Raw genomic sequence first — 12,340 nt, 5'->3', positions numbered from 1 at the left:
CACCTGCAATGAACAGATACGCCCCACACAGGCAATGCCTGAATGGGGCCATTGTCACTGACCCAAAGAGAGGCTTGTCTTCTTTCCCATGACAGGTTAGCAAGAGCCCCAGGGCTCCTTTCCCCACTCTCCTGGACTGAGCCAGAGCTCTTCCCAGCTGTAGCGTGGAGGCAGCTGGTGCAGGTCCACGGCAGGCGGGCAGGACATGAGGCAGCCCAAGCTGGCTCCTGGGGGTGTATAACTTTATTTGGTTTCTTGTATAAGTGTCAGTGCAGCTTAAAGAGCCTGCAGTGGAGACTCCCTGCAGGAGTTCCCAACATGCTTCCCGAGGTAAAAAGAGTGCAACCCCCACCATCCCAGAGAGGGGAGAGCTGCATCGCACATGCGGCATACAAGCAAAGGCATCAGCTGGCGGGGAGGAGGAGGGAGAGGCTGCCAGAGCCCAGGGATGGGAAGAGCCTGGCTAGGGCTTGGGGGTGGGGGGGGGGAGATGGGCACTTAGTGCACAGAGGGGTTTAGTTCTGCCCCTAAACCTTGTGGAGCAGATTGACCCCAGCTTCCTGAAGCCCTTCTCCAGGGCCTAGGCCTTTCACTGGTCATGGCCACACTCTCAAGCCAGAGTTCCACCATAAGATCCAGGCCCACAGCTCAGGCCAGCCCAGGATGGGGAAGGGCTGGGGAGATGAGATGAGCTGGAGAAGGGGACAAAAGGGAAGGTCAGTCTCTATGGGAAGGGGCTGCAGCCTCTGCTTGGGGGCTGTGGACCTGCCTGAAGAGAAGGGCAGTTGTGGGGAAGCCCAGCATAGCCTGGCCTGGCCTGGCTTGGCTTACCGTGCCCCTCCTTCCCCCACTCTAGAAAGGGTTGCACAGCATCTGAGGAGAGCAGGGCTGAGCTGGGCTCAAGCCTACAATCTCCCTGACACAGACGGCCCTGTGAGGCAACCTGGCCAGCCAGCAAGCATTCCCTGAATGCAGGGGCCAAGCGAGGCCCAGGCCTGTCATGGGAGGACATCAGTGTGCACATTGAGCGCAGCTTTCTCGCCCTGGGAACCATGTTAGCGTCTGGACCAGCAGACTGCAGCGAAGGCGGCGGGACCAGGCTCTGCCCCTTCTCTTGGGTTATTAATACAAGGAGGGCCTGTGTGGACACACACTGAAATAGCCCTGTCCGATATACAGCAAGGGCTTGGCCCCAGGAACACCCCGTGTCACCCCCACAGGCGATGCTCCAAAGCTTGCTGGCCCCTCGGAGTGAGCACGGGGGCACACACTGCCTCTCAGCACAAAGCAGGCTGTGTCCACGCTCACCAGTTTCCACAGCAGTGCGCAGACTGCAGCACCTCCTCCTTCCCAGAGTCCCGAGCAGAGATCCACCAAACCAGGCCACAGTGCTCTGCCCTTGGTGGTCTGTGTGGGTCCTCAGCTTGTCCCACTGTCACCTAGCAGCGAGGAATGTCTGCTGGGAATGAGGCAGCCCGTGGCCCCTCCCCAGCACCCAAGGGAAAGTTCGTGCTGTGGACCCCAGGCAGGGAGAGCCTGATGCTGGTGGAGACTCCCAGCTGAGCTGGGGCATGAGAGGCAAGGCGGGGGGCAAGGTGGCGGCTCCCCTCAGAGGATGCTCTCCTTGTAGACCCCATTGAGGCTGCGCGGACGGCTGCACTCCAGCTGGCGGGCAGACAGGAGGCGACGCAGCGAGGAGGTGGAGCTCAGGTCCCCGCAGCTCTGCAAGTGAATCCCTTCAGGCAGCGCGTGCTCTGCTGCCTGCCACAGACTCCGAGGCACCTGGCAAGCCACAGCAACAAGGGCAGAGGTGAGGACAGCAGGGCACTGCGTGCTGCGTGTGCAACACCTGCCCCTCGCCTTCTCCAGGCTGGAACTGGAGCAGGACTGCCCCAGAGCTGCAGCCCGGACACACTGCGCTTCATGCACCAGGGAGAGGCTGGTGTTTGGAGAGCCCATGGCCTGGCTTCTCTCCTGCTACTGCGCCTCTGGCTAGTAGCTGTAATGGGCTCAGGGGGATGGGGGAAGGTGTCTGGAGTGCTCCGTGTGAGGGTAGGAACCTTGCCACAAGGGCACATCCAGGAGAAGCCCTGCCAGGCAGAACAGCTCTCAGCAAGTGCCGAGATGCAGACTGGAGGGGTGGGGACACCCCATAGGGGAGCCCTGAGAGCCCAGGGAGCAGGCATCTTCCCCCCAGTCACCCCTGAGCAGATGGAGGCCACAGCCAGGGACTGAAGGCAAGGAGGCAGCTGGCCCTGGCGGGTGACAGCACGAGCAGCCTATGACTCGGTGAGGCAGCAAGCAGAGGTGTTGCTTGCTGTCCCGGCCAGGAAGGCAGAGTAGCCTCAGAACTCCCCAGAGCAGTTCCCAGTGCTCAAAGTGAGGAACAGCTTCAGGGAGCCAGGGAGGGATCAGAGCTCTCCAGGACCAGTGAACAGTCTCCTGGGCTCAGGCCCATCAGGTCTCGCATGGCGGCTTTAAGCTGCCAAAAGGGGCAAGCTGTGACTTAGCATCATCCAAGGGACAGAGCCGCCCTGGACTAGGAGGGGAAGGTCAGTGCACTAAAGTCTCAGCTCAGATGCCAGGATCGTGACCTAAAAACTTCATCAGAGAAGGGAGCCTAATTGCAGGCTGGGGAGATGGCTGCTGGAGGAGGAACGTCAGCACGGATGGCCTGGAAAGGAGACTGCAGGGGAAGAGGGCTGGTCGCATGCAGCAAAGGCATGTACTGGGCCAACAAGCTGCAATTATAGACCAGCCAAATCCTAGAGTTCCTGGGGACTGTTACCCAACGCAGGCTGGGTCCTTCCAGAGCCTCCCACACGGAGCAATGCAGGCAACACTCACCGACCTTCACTAACCTGGGAGCAGGGAAGGTCATGGGCCCTTTTTTACAAGTGGCTAAACTGAGGTGAGTCAGTGGCAGAGCCAGGAGCACTGTAGGACTCAGGAGTCCCCTGCTCCCAGCCTGGCCCGGGACCATAGTGACACAGAGCTCCAGAGTGCAGAGCCACATCCCGACCCTACACATCTCACTGATGGGGGGCCCATCCCAGGCAAGAACCGAGAGAGAGAAACAGGAAGGCCCCCAGCTCCTCCAGCCCAGTGGAACAAGGGGCAAATGCTCCCAAAGCCCAGGGCATGCAGGGAGCCCCCGAGAGACCCTGCTCAGAGAAAAGGGAGGGGCAGCTGAGAGCGCTAAGGCAGTGGGCAGGTGTTTGCTGTGGCTATGGCAGCCCAAGGGCCAGCGTGGCCTGGGGGAGAACGTACGGAGGGTCACGTCTCTCTCATGAGCTCACTGCTGGGCACCCAGCCAGGCAAGCATAGAGAGAGGCTGGGAAGGGTTAATAGGCTGACTCTGCAGCAAGTGGCTCCAGGATGCCATCGCCCAGCAAGAAGGAAACTGGGAGCTCCCAGTCAGGCAATCTCCCCAGGGTAGGACAGGTGCAGGGGAGGCCGAGCTAGACAGGACTGGGCCTGGAAATGCCTGTAGGGGACAATCCAGGCCTGGGCCCAGGGGGATGGGCAGCATGGGGCTTGCCAGCGCTTCTCAGCTGCCCTGCACGCGGAGCGTGGCCAACATGGAGCCCCTACCTGTTTGTGGCCCTGGGAGCTGTGCCCAGCCATCTCCACGCCAGACACCAGGCTGCGCTTGGATCTCTGCAGGAACCTGGCCACCAGCCCCCGGGTACCACGACAAACCTTCAGGTCCCCCAGGGAGCGCGTCGCTGCCTTCGACAGCCGCTGTGTCACCTTCTTGGGCACTGGGACCTTGTTCTTCCTGGCAGAGGCGGCCCGGAGGAGCGGGGGTGAGTCGCAGTGCGAGAGCCGGAGTAGGCAGGCTTCAGAGCACAGTCCTGTAAGGAGACTGGCCTGTGAGAACCGCGGCCTCAGGGGAACGCAGTGGGGATGTGAGAAAGCACAGGCCGCATGGGGCCCCAGAGGCTGTGGCCAAGAGGCCTAGGGCTGCTATGCACTCTGGGGGGGTGAAGGGCCTCCCTATCGAGCCAGCCTCTCCCAGCAGGGGATGCTCTAGGGCAGGGGTCGGCAACCTTTGGCACGTGGCCTGTCAGGGAAAGCCATAGGCTGGCCGGGCCGCTTTGTTTACTTGCGGCGTCCGCAAGTTCGTCTGATTGCAGCTCCCACTGGCCGCGGTGCCCCGTCCCAGGCCAATGCGGCCTGCGGAAAGCGGTGCAGACCAAGGAACGTGCTGGCCAAACCTGCGGACAATGTACTGTAGGTAAACAAGCTGGCCCGGCCCACCAGCGGCTTTCCCTGACGGGCTGCTTGCCAAAGATTGCCAATCCCAGCAGGGGGCACTACCGCACGCTGCCAGGCACTCCCAAGTAAAGGGGTCACTCATCAGCCCCCCAGTGATTTCCAGCCCATCCCCCAGGTCGCGTGTCAGACACTCATCCTGAACCTGACTCTGCCCTGACCTGTGTCTGCAGAAGAGTTGGATGCATCATCCTCCAGCGCTTTGGTATAAAGCAGATCCCGGAAGTCGGCTGGAAGGAGAAAGAAGGCAAGGGGTAGATACTCAGGCTCAGCCCTCCTCCTGCCCCAGATCCCTTCACATGACCATGCATCAACCCATCAGTTGCACGCACCCGTTCCCTCAAGGAAGCAGTGTGCATGGGCATGCCATCGCGCACACCCCAGCCCTGCATGGGCCATGCGTGCGCACCCACTGCCAGGCCTGCACAAGTCCCCTGACATGAGCTGCATATCGATCCGCGCACCAATTCCACTCGGTGCCTGCAAACCGCACCCACCCACCCGATCAGTGACCACTGACCAGCAACCCCTGGAACACCCCTGGAGGAGCGTGAATGGTCCATCCCCCACCCCCAAGTGCATTAGTGAGAACAGACTGACATGGGCACCAACGCCAGCCCGGCTCCCCCTGGCCATTCCGACCTACCAGGATCACTGGCAACAGCAATGCCAGGGTCGCTGTGCGACCGCATGAGCGGCCGTCGGCTCAGGCCCCGGGCTGGGGCCAGCAGGCAGGATGTCTCACTGTTGCGTCGCTGATGATGGCGGTGACCGTGCTCCGGATACAGGGAGCCGGCGTAGCTGATGCCCTGGTGCTCTGGCAGCGAGCTCTTGCCCTTGAGTCGCACCTCAGGGAAGCAAGGCCCAGCGCAGCGAGCCAGCCCTTCCAGACGATTGCAGCTGTGGGTCACGGCCCCGCCTGTCTCCAAGAGCCTCTCGTAACTGGGGCCAGGGGTGGAGCAGGAGTAAGAGCGCTCCCCCCGCACCCGGGGCCGGGGCATATCCTCGAAGGGGCCCTGCAGACCCAGCGTGGGGCTGCGGGGGTGGTGGCCGCACTGCATGCAGTCCACGCTCAGGCAGTAGTCCGCGCGGCTGCGCTGGATGGAGCGGAAGAGGACGTAGTCCACCGAGCGCATGGAGCCCTGCAGCTCCAGCAAGCAGGAGTCCTCTGAGGGACTGCTGTCTCCGGGGACGTCGATGATCTCGGACATGACCAGGGAGCCGCTGTCCATGGACACTGCAAGGCACGCAGGCAAGGCGGGATGCACAGGGTTCTCTGGGAGGGATTGGAGCACATTCCCAGGGTACCTGTGTCTTGGGAGCACCTATCCCAGCCCTGCTGGGGGACCAGCTCACAGGCACGGGACTCCCACCTCCACCCCTACTGGGCACATGCCACTGTCCTCCCACCCAGCCCACAGGCACCCATATGGTGCTCACCAGGACTTTGCCCCCACCTCTCCAGCCCCCATCTCCCACCCAGTCATGGGCAGAGTTGGACACAGGCTGCTCCCTCCTCCCTGGGCCCTGCCCCCAGCTGCTGCCCAAGGACCCTGTTACCTTCCCCGCTGAGCACCATGGAGGGGACGTGGTCACAGGTGCAGCCATGTGACGGATCCGTGAGCTGCGAATCGAACAGTGTGGCCTGCAGGGTGGGCACAACCACATCACATCACAGAACCATAGGCAGGGCGTACGGGCAGGGAGATGCTGCATGCTAAGCTCTCCCCACAGCCAGTGCTCCTGCCCGCCAACCCCACAACACCTCTTGCTGGGAGAGGCTGGCACTGGCATAGCCGGGAGCTCCCGCACAGCTGGCGCTCCTGCCCTGCGCCCCTACAGCACCTCCTGCTGGGAGATGCTAGGGCTGGAGTAGCTATGGTAGATTTAGCACAATGTATGCAGTGTGGTGTAGCTGGGTTGGTCCCACAATGTTACAGAGACAGGGCAGGTGAGATAAACTGCTACCTCCCCCACCATCTCTCTACCACCACAGTGCCGTCAGTGATAGGCTGAGGAGACAGCAGCAAGGATGTGCTGCTCACCCCCTGGGCCCACCTGGAGTCCGTTACAGCTCCTCCATCCCCTCACCCAGCCCAGCTTCTCCCTCACCCGTCACTCTGTGGTTTTACCGGGGGTACCCTGAGCCTCTGGTGAAAGGACTGGGCCAGGCACCGCCTGCTCCTTGCCAGCCCCACCTCTCTGAACAACCGCCCAGCTCTGAGCCTGGCCAAGCCGAGAGCCCCTGGGCTCCTTACCTGGCTGCCTGCCCGGAGTCCCATGACAGTCTCGTAAGATGGGGGGAAGTCGGTGGGGTAGAGAGGCACAGGGCTGTCCATGGAACCGTTATAGGTGATGCTGTGGGTCCACACAGGAAAGGGGCATCAGCCACAATGGGGCGCCAAACCTCCCATAGAAGCAGCCTAGTAGGGTCCAGGCTGAAACCTGCCCGGAGCAACCCCTGGGTCCCCCACAAGCCCTGCCCTGGCCTCCCCCTCCCTACCTCTGCCCCCAACCCCAGCTTGGCGTCCCCCAGCCCCACCTCAGGCTCTCCCCTCACTGCCCTCCCCTGCCCTGTTTTCTTGCTGATCCTGTGTGTCCCTGAGGTCCCCGCACCTACAACTCAGCAATGGGCTTCCCCCCTGCCTCAGAGCCCACCCCACTGCCCTCCCCCCCAGCACTGCACTCTCCTCCAGTGTGTTTGTACCTCTGCGCGTCGGTCTCGGAGCTGCAGGTGTACTCCGGCGGATAGTACGGGGGCGGCGGCACCGGGGGCACAAACTCCTCGAAGTCCATCATGTTCTGCAGGAAGGGGTCTGGGGGCGACGTGCACTCCAGGGTCACCGAACTGGAGCGCTGCGGGGCCAGCTGCAGGGAGAGGGGAGTGAGAAGGGAGCCTGCCAGCACCCCGGGCCAGGTGCCTAGGTGGGGGATGGGACACATCCCTTTCCCCTGCTGTTGGCCCTACTCACCCAGAGAGGTATCAGGGAGCAGCTCCAGCGCCCAATAGTCCCCGTCCCAGCATATTGCACCACTGCAAATGCCAAGGAGCTGCTGCTTGTATCCCTGAGGAACAGGCAAAGCATGGGGACCATGGGCAGGGGATCCCCTGGGTGCAAGGAGATTTGAGGGCAGGATCCAGTCCCCTCCAGGTTCTCTCCAGCATCCCCAGGGCCTGACCCTCCGACCCCAGGCTCCTGTGAAGCAGGAATCCTCTGGGAGAGGAGCCGCAGGCCGGGCCAGGACTCACCACATGGATAATGTCCAGGGAGAAGATCTGGATGCAGCACGTGACAGCGGAGAGCGTGCAGACAATGGTGGAGAAGATGGTCAGGCCACAAACACTGAATAGAAGATCCTGGGATGCAGGGGAGATGGGAATGAGCCCCAGAGATGCTGCTCAGAGTGTGCACAGGCTCTGCGCAGAAAGCATAGAGAGCCCCCCCAGACACCGAGCCCCCCGTCCCAGTGCAAAGAGCATAGGGAGCCCCCCCAGACACCAAGCTGCCCCATTATGCAGAGAGCATAGAAAGGACCGCCCCCCCAGACACAGCCAGCCCCCCCAGACACCAGCCCAGTGGAGAGAGCCCCGGTCAGGCTCCAAGGCCCCCCCGTCTCTCCCACAGAGAACCCCTGCAGAGTGCAAGCCTCCCCACCTGCCCAGTGCAGCTGGCCCAGTTACCTTCAGAGCCATGCGGACGCTCCAGCAGTCAGGGTTGGGGAACATGGTCAGTATCTCACCCTGCCTGCTGCAGGCGGGGCCCATGGACGGGTACTCGGAGCGGGCCTGGCAGCAGACACAGGAGTCTTTCTCCTGGAGGGAGGAGAGACCCAGAGTGAGTAGGGTTGCCAATTTTGGTTGGATGTATTCCTGAAGGTTTTGTCACATGGCATAACCTTTAATTAAGATTAATCTTCAATTCCTGGAGGCTCCAGGACAATCCTAAGAGTAAGGGATGGCCAAGCCCCCGGACCCAGACACAAGGAGTCCTGCAACTGCACCATCTGCCCTGCCAGTAGGTCCCAGGGAGACCCAGCCAGTAGGTCCCTTCCACAAGAACCAGCCCCAAGAACTGTCCCAGCCTAGCCTCCCTTCGAGCAGCTGGGATACTAGCCCCTCCCTCCCATGGGCCCACTGCCCTGCCCCAGGCACAGAGGCTAAGCCCACTCCGCTCACCCACAGGCATTGATGTGCAACCTCCCCAGGCGTGCCCACTTCCCAGAGGGGCTGTCACCCAGCCCCAGGAGGCAGAGTCCCTCGAAGGGCTGGGCCGGGCCTTACCCTAGTGCAGGCCTCCAAGGACTTCACCAGCTGAGCGTTCTGGCAGGAGAGGATGGAGCCGGCGAGGCTCAGCATGACACCCAGCACGGAGAGCAGCGTGAAGAAGGTGATCTGCAGCCAGGACAGACAGAGGCCATGAGCTGGGCAGGCATGTCGGGGGAGTGAGACGCAACAGGCCAGCGTGCATATTAGAAGCCAGCACACGTGATACACACATGCGTGCACAAGGGATTGCCTTTTCACTCTGCCCTCCCCGTCCTGGTGCAGGGCGGGGGAGAAGCAGGTGCCTGTGGTGGCCCATGACAGAAGCTGGGTGAGGGGCTGGGCCCTAGCCTGGGTCAGTGAGGACACCCACAGCCCACACACAGGAGACACCTACCACCAGGGTGAAGGGACGTTTCCAGGAGACGATGCCGATGAGCCCGGACAGCGCCAACTAGGTGGGACAGAAGAACAGGAATTACAGTGGGAAGGAGAGAGGAGGGGCAGGAGGCCTGAGACCCCCACAGGCCACGAACCCTCCTCTGAGCCCTGCAGCCCACAAAGCTGGTCCCAGAGGGATTGGGGCCAAGGCCTAGCCTCGGGAGTGGGGCCCATCCCGGGCGGCGGCAGCAAGGCCAACAGGCAGGAACCAGAGGCCAAGGGAGCTGAGACAGCTTGAGGAAAGTGCTGATTCAGGGCACTCTGGAGAGCCCAGGGCCTGCAGGCAGCTCTGAGCCAGCCAGCAAGACCATAGCCAGGCATCCCCCAGCAGGGGTCTCTGCTGATGGAGCAGGCAGGAGAGGTGGGTCCAAGATGAGCTGGGGGGGGGGGGGGGTTGTCAAGTGTCTGGAACACAGGGCAGGGATCCAGGAGCTGCTGAGGGCCTCTCCCAGCTCCCGTAGGCCTGCAGCCCCATTGGTAAACCAGGGACCATCCTGAATCCCTGGAGTTGTAAGGGGGCATTAAGGTCTGTTGCACACCCTCTCCCCGGGCGAGGGAGGGCTAGGGCTGATGGCCTGGGAGATGGGGGAGTAGGAGCTGGCCTGGAGGAAGTTCAACAGGAAGCCAGTCCAGGGGGATTTGCCCCTAGGCCAAATTCCCAGCCGTGTCACTAACCAGTCTTGGTGCCTTGGACGAAGAAGGGCGGGAGGGGCATGGGGGGGAATGCATTGCTGAGAGTTATTCTGGAAACTCTCCTAGCCAACAAAAGCCAGAGGGGAGGAGTTCCCCCCGACCCTCTCCCCCAGCCACACAGCAGCTGGCTCCCACCCAACTCCCCAACCAGCTCCCGGAAAGGCCAGCAGCACACACAATTGGCCACCCAAGGCCTGGGCCAGCACCTTGGAGCTGCCTAGGGACTCCCCACTTTCCCTGGAGACGGCAGCTCCTTGTCTGTGAGAACCAGGAGACTCACCAAGAAGCCGGCCCAGGAGGGGCAGGAGTGCCGGACCTTGGTGGAGGGTGTGATGGTAGCTGCCACAAGGCTGAAGGTGATGACGAGGATACCCAGGATGACCTGAATGAAGCCCAGCACCAGCAGAATCTGCAGCCAGGTCCTCTGCACTCGGAGATGGGTGAGGCTGCGGGAGGAGCGGCCAGTCAGGGAATGGCTGGAGTCACTGGGAGATGGCATGACTCGTTTCCAGGTCAGGAAAAGACGTAGTCCTGGCCCAGGTGGTGCAGGAGAAGCCTGGTGCAGTTAACGGAACTGATGCCAAAGGGAGCAACAGTCAGGACGCGGGGCTGGCTGGCCTGCCCAGAACAGCAGCCGGGACCAGACCAAGCGAGGCTTGCTTTTTTGGCTATCTGTGCAGTTTTTGTTCTGCTCTCTCTGTCCCTACTGCTCTGAGCTGGCCATGTGCTGCCCCATCCACCCTGGAGCTGGGAGGGGGATTCTAGGTCAGGCAGGACTGGGGACCCTGCTCTCTGAGTTTGGGGTTCGCTGTACCAGCCCCAAGTGCTTTGGGAGTCTAGAGCCACCTCTTCTCAGTCACAGAACAAGCTGCCCTGGGATCCCTCTATCTCAGCATCCTGCCCTGGGGGGAACATCCAGCTCAGTACTCCTCACCAGACACGGAACGGCTTCCCAGGAGCTGAGTGTCCCGCTGCCTTCTGCCATCCCTGAAAGCAGCTCCAAGGACTGCATGGAGCTAAGGCTAGGGGCACCCAGGGTCAGATCTGCAGGTGAATGTTCTGCTCCGTAAAGACACAGAGACGTGATGGGAACGGCCCTCTCCAGGCCAGGCCTCTGAAACCGGAGCAGCCAGGCTCGATGGGAAAGAAGTCTCATCCACCTTCCCAATTGGGTTTAGGAGCATCCTCAAATCCAGCTCTCCCCAGGGAGTTTGAAGTGAGGGTCACAGACCAGCTGGGGAGCACTGGGTGAGGAAAGAGCCGTTCACCCCTCTCCCAGTGAGGGGTTCTCAGGCAGCATTCACGTGCTCCCAGCTTCCGCTACCAGAACAGGCTAAAAACAGACCAGGGTTCCCCAGCTGAGAGCTCGGGCTCCACACTCACCAGACAGCCTTGCTTAGCAGGGACTTGCCCTGCTACCATCCCCACTCCCTCAGACCTAGGGACTGAGCTGGGCTTCACTTGACTTGAACGCTGGGATGGGGTTTCAATCCCCCAAACACCCTCAGGTTGACACCAATGCAGCAGCCGAACAAAAGCGGTGGGGGAGAAGGGGGAAGCCCAACAAGCAGGAATCCTGCCAGGCAGATCTGAGCGTGGAGTCAATTAAACGTTATCCATAAAAGCCTGGGGTGCAGCCGAGTGAGGGGTTCGAGACTCCCGGTTACCGCCGGCCACACGGTGCCCCTAGTCCCGGGCGGCTCGCAGGGCGCGACGGGCCGCTTGCCCCACGGCGATTCCCCTAGCGACCCATCTCCGGCAGGCGGGGAGCTCCGGCGCCAGGCAGACAAAACTCAGGGGGTCCCGGGAGACGAACGAACAGAGAGAATCCACCCGGGGCCGGGGGGCTTGGTCCGGGCGGGAGGCAGCCCCGGCCGGGCTCAGCTTGGCCGGACCGCGCCAGGGTCTCGGGCGCGGGGTGGGGGTCCGGGGACGGCTCTGCCCCGCAGCCCTTGCCCAGGGCGCTCCCAGGCAGGCCCCCGAGGCTGCGGCGCGGCGGGAGCTGGAGCCCGCTTCTGCGCCTCGCCCCGAGCTGCGGCGGGCGCCGGCCGAGGGCGGAGCCGGGGTGTCTCCGCCGCAGGGCAGCTCCGCCGCGCATCGCCCCGGGACGCTCAGCCCGGGGCGGGGCGGAGCCAGGGGCCACGCCCCCCCGCGCTGCACCTTGGGAGTTGTAGTCTCGGGGAGGGCGGGGCCGGGCGCGCCAGCGGCGCCCAGCTGGGAGCCACGTGACCCGGCTGGGGCCCCGCTCGGGCTAGCGAGCGCCCGCGGGACCGCTGCAGCTGCCCCGCCGGGGGCGGGGGAGACCCTGCCCCAGCTGTGCCCAGCACCTACCCTCTGGCTGGGAGGGGGGCCTGCCCCCAGCTGTGCCCCCCCCGCAGCTGGAGCTGCCCCTGGGCTCTGGGGGAGGAGGAGGCAGCTGCTAGGGATGGCCAGTGCATTTCAGGCTGATGGGGGCTGGGTCGCCAGGGAAAGGAAGGAGCTGTGAGAGCATCTGCTACTTCTGCCATTAAACCCTCCCCCCACTTGCAGCCCTAACCCCAGCAGCTCCCCTGGGCCTCCCGGCCTAATGGAAATGCTTTCCTACCAGCAACCGCAGCCCCGCTCCTACCCCGCCTAGCACTGCAGGGCAGCAGGGGCCAGGGAGGCTGTTCAGACAGTGCACTG

At 62.9% G+C, this 12,340-nt stretch overlaps 1 protein-coding gene across 5 annotated transcripts; it reads right to left on the bottom strand.

Moving 5' to 3' along the window:
- Window positions 1-225: 225 nt before the first annotated feature.
- On the bottom strand, window positions 226-11,812 carry FAM189B (family with sequence similarity 189 member B). Of its 5 annotated transcripts, none has more exons than XM_043535409.1 (13): window positions 11,060-11,812; window positions 9,957-10,250; window positions 8,940-8,996; window positions 8,561-8,671; window positions 7,961-8,092; window positions 7,529-7,636; window positions 6,986-7,146; window positions 6,537-6,636; window positions 5,839-5,923; window positions 4,925-5,554; window positions 4,440-4,508; window positions 3,595-3,857; window positions 226-1,782 (listed from the first exon to the last, which is right to left on the bottom strand). In XM_043535409.1, the coding sequence occupies exons 2-13, from the start codon at window positions 10,173-10,175 to the stop codon at window positions 1,609-1,611; spliced, it is 2,109 nt and encodes a 702-aa protein (XP_043391344.1). In that variant the 5' UTR covers window positions 10,176-10,250; window positions 11,060-11,812; the 3' UTR covers window positions 226-1,608. The 5 variants fall into 5 exon arrangements, with proteins under 5 accessions (XP_043391344.1, XP_043391345.1, XP_037739570.1 ...); XM_043535410.1 differs by having other exon boundaries at window positions 9,957-10,122; XM_037883642.2 differs by having other exon boundaries at window positions 4,925-5,515; window positions 11,060-11,811.
- Between the last annotated feature and the right edge of the window lie 528 nt (window positions 11,813-12,340).

Source organism: Chelonia mydas, chromosome 24 (genome assembly GCF_015237465.2).
Source record: "Chelonia mydas isolate rCheMyd1 chromosome 24, rCheMyd1.pri.v2, whole genome shotgun sequence".
Taxonomy (NCBI): domain Eukaryota; kingdom Metazoa; phylum Chordata; order Testudines; family Cheloniidae; genus Chelonia; species Chelonia mydas.
This window is presented reverse-complemented; position numbering and strand designations above follow the sequence as displayed.